At 58.1% G+C, this 9,373-nt stretch overlaps 3 protein-coding genes across 3 annotated transcripts in view; 1 reads left to right on the forward strand and 2 right to left on the reverse strand.

The window, feature by feature from the left end:
* Positions 1 to 3,445: 3,445 nt before the first annotated feature.
* On the forward strand, positions 3,446 to 4,351 carry SPRG_07271 (hypothetical protein; the record flags this gene model as incomplete). Its single annotated transcript, XM_012346052.1, has 1 exon — positions 3,446 to 4,351. One exon carries the CDS (start codon positions 3,446 to 3,448, stop codon positions 4,349 to 4,351), a length of 906 nt encoding a protein of 301 aa, XP_012201442.1.
* Positions 4,352 to 4,943: 592 nt separating this feature from the next.
* SPRG_07272 (hypothetical protein) lies at positions 4,944 to 6,177 on the reverse strand. Its single transcript, XM_012346053.1, has 2 exons — positions 5,174 to 6,177; positions 4,944 to 5,122 (listed from the first exon to the last, which is right to left on the reverse strand). Exons 1-2 carry the CDS (start codon positions 6,127 to 6,129, stop codon positions 5,020 to 5,022), a joined length of 1,059 nt encoding a protein of 352 aa, XP_012201443.1. The 5' UTR covers positions 6,130 to 6,177; the 3' UTR covers positions 4,944 to 5,019.
* Positions 6,178 to 6,467: 290 nt separating this feature from the next.
* The window catches only part of SPRG_22195 (hypothetical protein), a gene marked incomplete at both ends in the record, with an annotated part of 3,921 nt that continues 1,015 nt past the window's right edge, over positions 6,468 to 9,373 (reverse strand). The window contains 2 exons of the mRNA XM_012346081.1: positions 6,468 to 8,659; positions 8,974 to 8,983. Coding sequence (XP_012201471.1) covers positions 6,468 to 8,659; positions 8,974 to 8,983 — 2,202 coding nt within the window. The remainder of the gene's footprint in view (positions 8,660 to 8,973; positions 8,984 to 9,373) is intronic.

Raw genomic sequence — 9,373 nt, forward strand, 5'->3', positions numbered from 1 at the left:
CCTTCTTCTTCTTCTTGGCGGGCGACGACGCCGGCGACGGCTGCGGAATGAACTCGATCAATTGGGGTGATCGCGACGGCAACGACATCAAGCGTCGCGGCGACGGAGACGTCATGAGGCACCCGCCAATGAGTTGGGATGACGGAGACGCCGTGAAGCGCCCGTTGATGCGCTGAGGCGACGGAGACGTCATGTGGAGCGGGGTGCCTCTGATACGCTGGGGCGTCGTCGGCGGGTCGACCGAGATCGCAGCGTAGGCCTCGAGCAGTTTCTGGACGTCGCGCTTCCACTTCATGAGGCGATGCTTCCCCGCAAGGAGGATGTCGAGTTGGATGCCGCCAATCGCGATGAACCGCGTCGTGTCGATTCCCGGAGCAAGCTCCAGCTTTACTTGTCCGATGAACGCAGCGCGGTGGCCGAGAGGAAGAGTTGGAAGGTCGATCGAGAGCACCGTTTGCGCGCGCGACTCGTTGTACGGCAGCACGACGAGCTCGTCCGTGGCCTGGAGGCCGTCCGGGAAGAAATCTTGGAGCTTGGCCGTGTCGACGTCGTGGATGTCTCTGGGGAGAAGGCTGCCAACGTCGCGGAGCGAGACTTCGACCATGGCCTTGAGCACCGTCGAGACGTCATGCGACGGGAAGATCGCCGTAACACTCGCCGGGTTGAGCTCGTACGCGATCGTCCCGCCGGGGCCGGGGCGACTCGTGACAAAGCGGCCCGCCATCGTTAGCCTCTGCTTCAAGCTCTCTGGAAAATGGAAGCCACCCCTTAGTTAGTTGAAGGTTCGCGCGCGCTTCGTCCGGCCTTGGAAGCGCGCGCGGGCATGCTTGCCGCCACCGCATCTCATCGACGCGACCACTTTGATTTTTGAGGCGTCCTTTTTATTTTATTGCATACTTGTATCGTGATAAAAAAAAATGAGACCAAAAAGTAAAAGAGATAGGCCCCCTACCTGACGCCCTTTGAGGTCCTGCGATTTTCGACAGTTTCGCTTACACCGCTTTTCTACCGGCGCCAGGAAACCAGCCGCTTCCAATCGAGTTGTCGAGCACGATGCTGCCGGTAGGTCGCGTCCTGCGTTGCTCGTCGGAAAAGACCAGTGACTCACTGGCAGTGAGGTCGCCATCTGGGTCGCCATGTGCGTCCGTAGCGCGTGTACATGTAGCGCCTCGAGGGCGACGCCACCATCTGTTCGGGTGGGAAAAGAATGGCGATTGATTGATCAAAATCAATCTTTCCTGTGATAGGATTGAATGAAAAGACATACAGACGTATCTTTTCGCATTGGATTTGATGCACATGGCAGTCTTGCAGCCTTGAGTGAGTGTGGAGACATTCCATGCTGTAACTGTACACCTGTAACCGATTCCGCCCCCTGGCAACAATCAGAACGTGAAACACCAGACAGAGGGAGGCCGTACGCCCTAAACACCGGCTAAGTGCATTGGGCTAAGTGTACTACAAAGCAGAACGGAAAGTGACAGCACGTCCACTGACTGCTGCCAAAGGCTGTGCAGTCTCACATCAACAGGCTTCTCCCGCACTAGTAGGACTAAACATACAAACACACATCACCTTGCCCCGGCCTAGTGGTGTTGACGTGGGCTACCCAGTGCCCCACCACTGTATGCGATCAACGGTCACAACACCACATCGACCGCCTTCACCAGAGACGGTCGATATTGGTATGATGACGGGTGTCGGACCTACCATTTTACACGACAGTGTAGAAAAGCCTCGTCGTTTAATCCCACACAATGCATGGTGAAACCATACTTGCACTCAAGACCACGGACACCACTAGGAGCACGCTCGATGACGTGAGAACGATGCCTCGTCGCTTGATTTGCAGCCCTAACCACACCTTGCACGCCACGACTGCAGACGTATGCAGTGCGCTCTGTAGGGGTCGCATTCGTTTCGCAAAGGGGTGTCACTATATTGACGACACATGGAGCAATCGCTGTGCATTCCTCGCACGGCAAGTTGTTTTGTCTGCATCCTCGTAAACGCGGGTGATTGAACCTGCTGTAACGTTTATCCGATCTAATTAAGCGATTAACTTCGCCCGGTTTAGGACGATTTTAAGCACGTTCAGTTTAGGTGCCGACCGTAACGGACACCCGTGGTGGCCTAGATGACTTGCGTCGCCTCGATTCCAGGCACCAGCTGTAAAGCTACCTAGTCCCACATAGCGTCGTGCAGATCTCACCATCAGAAATCTTGGACTCGATCTGTAGCGCAACTTGATCATGATACAAAATCCTCGGTGCCACCTCCATCATCTACTTTCATCTACTTTGCAGCAGTATTAGTACACGCGAGGCATCGTCATTTACAATTACATGCATAACGTTTCCAGGATTCGTGTAGCAAAAAAATGACCATGACATCGTCAAAGGTCCTCGGGATGGCAAACGAATAGACTACGTACAGAGTCGTCGTTGCACCATCACCACCTTTGCAGACATAGTGTCATTGCTCTGTATTCCACCGGCCAATCGTGACTATGTGGCGTAGACGAGACGGGCTGAACCGGCTGCATGCATTTCGGCAAAATAACCTCTTCGGGTGCAAAGTTTGTGGTGTACGTACATTGATTTCGTTTGCCAGCAGCAGGCACTCGTGATGAGCCAACAAGCCTTTCTTCGCCTCCAACCAGGCTCCAACAGTGGAGCAACCCAGTCGTATACCTCGTGAATACGATCTCTCTCTCTCTCTCGGATATCTAAAACGCAATCTGGAGCTTGAAATTGGGGCTGACGCTCGAGCTCGGAGCCGGACGCCTCGCTAATGTCATTTTGGCGCCAAGTGAAAACCTGCATGAAAATGACCATCAGCTTCGCCTTCGTCCGCTTGGTATCAGAAATTGAAATCAAATGGACCGCGTGGGCATTTCAACCGCAAGTGTCTGGTCACCGGGAGTGCGCCGGGGCGTGAAGAAGCGCGACGGCTGGTGTCTGGTGTTGGTCGTGGCCGTGCACCATACAAACGCCAAATGCAACATCCTTTCGATTGACTCAAGTCATTACATCGTCCATGGTATCCCGCATGACGCATGCTGTCCCGGTCTCCTACTGCATCTCCTGCAGCATGCGACCAGGACGACGTCGCAACGTCCCACCGCAAGAGTTAGTGTGCTGCTTGAATGTACCGTAGTCGCACTCGGATGCAAGGACCATGGACAAGTGTGTACTAGGTCTTAGGGTTTCAGGGGATTGTTGCCGCGCTCCGTTGTACATAGTAGTCTGCGACCGGTCCACATACGCAGCACACTACGCAGTACGAGTGTTGGTTAACTGACCGTAGACTAGCAACAACATGTGGGTCGTTGCTGCCATCACATGGTGTCGACGTATGCAACTCGCGCTTTCTGTACGGCACCCTCGGATTTGGATCCGCCAAAGGAAGATGGTGTTCATTTTTCAATTGTCAACTTGTTCTCATGAAGGCGGCTGGTCTCCTGCGCCTCGCCGTGTGTGCGACCATCGCCGCTGCCAGCATCTCCGGCGAGCACGTTGGCTGCACCGACACCCCGACGATCACACCGACCCCGGCGACGTTAACGACGGGCCCGACCGACGCGCCTACGTCGCCGATCCCGACGACAACCAACGCGCCAGCTACGCCGGTTCCGACGACGGCTACGCCCGGGCAATGGGTTCCGTTGGACTTCGGCGCTGGTTTTTCCAAAGTGTCGGGCGACAGCAAAGGCCTCTGCTTCCGCAAGGACGGCACCGTGCACGTGTGGACGCCTGGTCAACCACTCGCTGCGTGGCCGACAGCGGACGTTCGTTTCGCGAGCTACTTTACGTGCGCGAACGGTGTCCTCTACTCGGCCGTCGACGACCGACCCGACATTGCCGTGACCAACCTCACGACATCGGCGACGACGACGCTGGAGACGGGTCGCATCACGTTGAGATTCGCGACGGACGGCAACACGCTGTGCTTGGGCGATGACTCGTTTCGCTGCGCGACGAAACAAGGCGACAACAACTTTCGTCCGCTCGAAAAGTGGACCACCTTCCGTCCGTACTTAACCAAGTTTGTCATCGCCAAGACGCACGCGTTCGTTGCCTTTGCTGGTGATGTCGAACACGCCACATTGGTGGCTGCCAACAAGACCATTACGAACGGCCAGTATGTCGGGAAGGGAACGACGGTGCGCACTGATGGCCACGCCGTGTGCGCCACGACGATGTACAAGTTGTCGTGCGCCACGATCGCCACGGTGGTTCCGTGGAATTGGACAGAGTACGTCGGGGAGTGGTCCGACTTTGCCGTCGTCGAGAACGTTGTCTACGGTGTGAGCCGCGACGGCACCTTGCACTCGATGCTACTCGCTTAGCCTAGATAGCCATAGGACGGCTGGAGTTCGACAAAAGAACCAAAAATGACATTATTTGTCTCGAACCTTCATTCTTTGTCCATCCAACAGCGCGTCAGTGCCTGCCACAGCAGTTGTCGAACGCGTGCGACGAGTTCGCGACCGTGGCGTGGAGCGCCGCATGGAAGAGCCATGCCTTGATGTCGTCCTCCGACCCTCCATGACCGTTTTTGACATGCTTTTGTTGCGGACACACGCGCAAAGTTGGTCAGGCGCTTGGAGGTCGTCGAGGATCGTGAGCGGGTCGCCTTGGTAACTGCACGTTTTGCTCAGCCATGTGGGCGAGCGGGAGGTACGACTCGGGTGGCTCCTGACCTTTTTGCTGACGCGGCCAAACTCCAAGCAAGTCTCTTCCACAACGTCTCGCACAGACAAGCTCCCTGATCGCTCTCCAAGTACCACGGGATACTACGCGTCAATCGCGGTTGTCTCCTTGACGTGCACGTCGACGTCCTTACAAGCCAAAAAGCTCCATCGACGTTCTGACGGCAGCACATTAAGCGATGCTCTTGCCGACACGTTGACGTGCTGTCAGTCGAGTCCAAGATGGGCGGCGGTATATATCCCAAAGCAATCGCACACGAGTCCCAGGAGAGTTGTATTGTTCGTCGCGTCCGCAAGAAGAATGATTACCGCTTGGAGTAGAGCCGCTCGGTCGAGTTGGGCACACGAGACGCCCGTGTATACTTGAGCAGCAGCGACGCCTGCGTCATGTTCTTGGTCACCAGCGGCCTACACGCGCGACGATGAGAAAACGGATGCATGACGAGCCGCTAGATATACGCGAGATACGGCTCCATTTGCGAGAGCAGCCACTTTGGCTGGAACGCAAACATCTCCTGGAAGCGCTGCTTGGGCTCGACCGAGAGCTGGTCGGCCGGAAAGTACGCGAGCTTCTCGCCGCGTCGGATCGCGAGGCCAACGAGCAGCGCGGCATCGATCGCGACGCCCATGGGCACGCGGAAGCCCCACTGCTCCATAAACGCTGCCAGCGTCCACTCCTTCGAGCGCGCCTCTTCAAAGATAGCGATCGCTTGGAAGATGGCGATTTTGGCGCTGTCGAGACGAAAGGCCGAGCCGTCGACGCTGTACATGCGGAGGCAGTGGGCGAGCACGGACGAATGCACCGTCTCGGTCAAGTGCACTTCAATGTGGCTCAGCGCATGCTCCGAGTTGAAGTCCCAGTCGCGCTCGAGAAAGATCTCGAGCACGAGGCCCACGACGTGCCGGCTGTACGACGCCTCGAGGAGGCGCCAATACCCGTCAATCTCGACGGCACGGAGCTGCGCCAGCATGAGCTCCACCTCGTGCGGGCTGTGCTGAAGGCGGTCCGCCAGATCGTGCAGCGTGTACAGGCTGCGCTTCATGCGCTTCACCTCGGCGGACGGCGCGCAAATCGGGTTTTCGATCAAAAGGAGCTTGAGCTGGTTCAAGTCGAGTGGCTTCTCGACAAGCTCGTAGTGCGTCATGGACTGCCCGCGCACCGAGACGACGCCGGACGCGTCGAGCTTGTCGGCCTCCCAGTCGACCGAGTCGGCGAGAAGGCGCACGTTGGACTGGTCCTCGCGCACGAGGTGGTAGCTCTTCGTGGCCGTGCAGAGCACGGCGCGCTGCGACGGGTCGCCGACGACGTAGACCTCGTCGCCGGCCACAAGCGCGTCGCAGACGTCGGCCGGCAGCTCCAGCAGCTTGTAGCCGTCGTCCGTAAAGTCGGCCGCAAAGGCAATCTCGCCCGCCATTATGATGATCGCCGCAGAAAGTGCAACCAATGAGCCGGCGAATATCAGCCAATCAGCGCCCGGTGCGATCTTGGCGGGAGTTCCGCGGCGACGCTTCGACCACCCTCTCGGCCTTTTCAGCGAGTCAAGTACAGTGCTTGCGATCAGCGCCGACTGAGTTTTTTTCATATTTCTAAGCTGGCACACGCAACTCTGTCATCGCAGCCAGGCGTCGGCAACGTAGACTCGCGGGCAGCCACACTGTAGTACGTCGCTTGGGACGATGACAGCTTGTCCAACGCGAGAACGCGCACCAAAGGCAGAGAAGAGACATGCAAGATCCGAGCATTATACATCTTCTACTCGTCGTCGCTGTCATCATCATCGTCGTCGTCGTCGTCGTCGCTGTCGTCGTCGTCTTCTCGTAACCACTCGAGAAATTCTTGCATCGCAGCGGCCTTGAGCAGCGCTTGCTCGGGATGACTCGGCGCCTCGGCGAGCACCTTGTCTTCCCAGCCAAACACGGTCTCCTCCGTGATCCAATCGAGGTCGTACGCGACTTGGAGGATGTAGCGGAAGAGGCTCCCAAAGCTCGCGCTGTTGGTCGCGTGGACGCAGTAGGCCGCCAACGTGTCGACGATCTTGACGCGCTCGACGTCGTTCATGATGCACTTGGAGACGACGCCGCTCCACTTTTCGAGCTTGGCCTTGAGGAGGCCCATGATGGCCATCGGCGCCTTGTTCGCGCGCGGAATCGCATTGCAGAGCGCCGGCAGAATGGCTTCGAGGCAGTCGGCAAAGCTGCGGTTCTGCGCAAACTTGAAACTCTTGATCTCCAAAAACAAGTTCTCGACGTCGTCGCCGTTGGCGTCGCCCGAGAGCACCATGTCCATCACCACGCGCACGAAGCGGGCCATTGGGTCTTCCTCCTCGAACGCATTCAGCGGCTCTTCGTCGTCCGACTCGCTGAGTGCGTCCCAGGACGCGAGACGTGACGTGCGCGCCGTCACGACCTCCTTGGCGCCAATCAGCGTCTGCTTGAGACGGTGGAGGCGCGCGGCTTGGTTCGCGTCGTCGTCGTCGTCGTCTTCGTCGTCCGAGCCGTCGAGGTAGATCTCGTCGTCGTCGAGCGTCCAGATGCGGCCAACGCCGTTGACGCCCACGTGCTTGGGGAGCCACGCGTCGTCGCCCAATGCCTCCGTGGTCGTTGTTGCGTCCTTGTCACTGTCGTCGTCGTCGCTCGAGAAGCCGTCGTCGTCGTCCGTCGCCCGAACCGTCGTGAGCTTCGTGTACGACGGCACGGTGAACTTGGGGCCGACCACCACGTTGAACGAGATCAACGCGCCTTCTTGCACAATCGCGCCCTTGCGAATCACCGCGCCGTTGCAAACGATCGCGCCCTCGAGCACAACGTCGTCTTCGATCGTCACGTTGTCCCAGAGAAAGCTCCCGGCGATGCGCACGTTCTGGCCAATCTTGCAGTCGCGGCCAATCGCGCTCTGCACGATGTCCGTGTTGGCACCAATGGTCGTGCGGCCGCCAACGATCGACGTCGAGCGCACCGTGCACGTGCGCGCGAGCTGGACGTCGTCCTCCTTGTAAATGTCACCGCGCTGGTGGCGGTAGGTCGACGGTAGCCCGAGAAAGTTGTTGTCGGGCACCATCGGATACGCCCAGCGCTGGAGGATCGCGTGCGAGATGGCGGCGTACGTGCGCGGGTCATGCACGCGCGCAGCAAACTCCTTGGAGATGATGTGCGCGTGGATGCGGTTGCCCATCTCGTAGTTGAGCACTTCGTTGCGGATAAAGTCGCGGCGCATGTCTTGGTAGTCGAAATTGTCGCTAAACTGCAAGAGCACCTCGGGCGAGCAAATGTCGACGTGGGCGTCCATGAGATCGTACCGGAAGCCAATCTGCTTGTGGTCTTGGAACATGGCGGTCGGGAGGAGCGCAGACGGCGCGTGCGACGACGACGACTCGTACAAGACGATCTGGTTCGTCGCCGTGTCCATCGCGACGAGGAGGTCGTCCGTGAGCGGGCGAATGTCGTGGTGCAATTGCACCTCCTTCATGACGACCGTCATGATGGACGTCGAGTCCTTCTTCTTGCGCGCTTCGTGCGACTCGATCGCGCCCTTTAGGTTCATGTTGGAGACCACGTCGCCCGAGATCAAGATGAACGGGTCCGAGCGCACGGCCTGCATCCGATCGAGCTCGCGGATGGCGTCGCCGGCCGTCAAGCACGTGGGCGCGAGGATGCACTGCGTCTTGACCGTCTGCGCAATCACCGAGGTTGCTAGGAAGGCCTCGATCGCGGCTGCGTGGGCCGTGCAGAAGATCAGCACTTCTTCGACGCCGTTCGAGGCGAGGAACTCGAGCGTGTACTCGAGCATCGGCACGTTGGCCAGCGGCAGGAGCACCTTGGGCGTCTCGAGCGAGATGGGCCGGAAGGTCTTGGTCCATGAGTCGGCGAAGATGACCGCCTGGAGCGGGTGCTTGTGCTTCTCGTCCTTCTGTTCGCCCTTCTGCTTCTTGGGCGCCATGGCTGCGGCTGCTCGAAGCAATCAATGGCAATCCCAAGCCGGAACATTCCCGTGCTCGGCCCTGCACCGCGCAATAAAATATCGTATTTTTAATCCCCTTTTCAAGGTACGTACATACAAACAACGCATTCCAATACGAATAAAAATAGAGTGGCACGCTTGCCAAAAGCTGGTCGAAATGACAAAACAATGGTCGTGATGACAAAAAGAGGTACCACCGCCACCGTCCCTGCACCGCCATAGAGACGGCGACGACGGGATCGCAGGCCATTGCAGCGACCAGCATCCACACGCGCTTGCAGGAGGAGGCAGGTGGTCCTACCCTTTGGGTCCTGCCCAAGGTGTTGCAGTGATGAACGTGTTTGTTTGACAAGAACGCTAACATATAAGCGCACACAAGCAGGGCTAGGGTAGTGCAACGCCATCGCTCTGGGCCTCGAAGGCGCGTCGCGCAGGCACAAGTGTAGGTGTGGGTGGAGAGTACAAATCTGTACTGAGGAGCATGCCTCTATATCGACGAGATGGAGAAGAAGAGCCATGTAGCCTTAAGAGTGATGCTTAATTGAAGACCAAGTTACAAGAGTGTAAGAAGGCCTGCCAGCGCTCCATCCGTTGCCACAATAAGCTGCAGCGTTCCACGCACGAAACCAAGAAGACGCTTAGTTGCGGAACGGTCGTCCGGGCGCGAGGCCTTGAAGACCGTGCGCTGGTTCTTGTTGGCC

The sequence above is a fragment of the Saprolegnia parasitica genome (assembly GCF_000151545.1).
Source record: "Saprolegnia parasitica CBS 223.65 unplaced genomic scaffold supercont2.26, whole genome shotgun sequence".
Taxonomy (NCBI): Eukaryota; Oomycota; class Saprolegniomycetes; order Saprolegniales; family Saprolegniaceae; genus Saprolegnia; species Saprolegnia parasitica.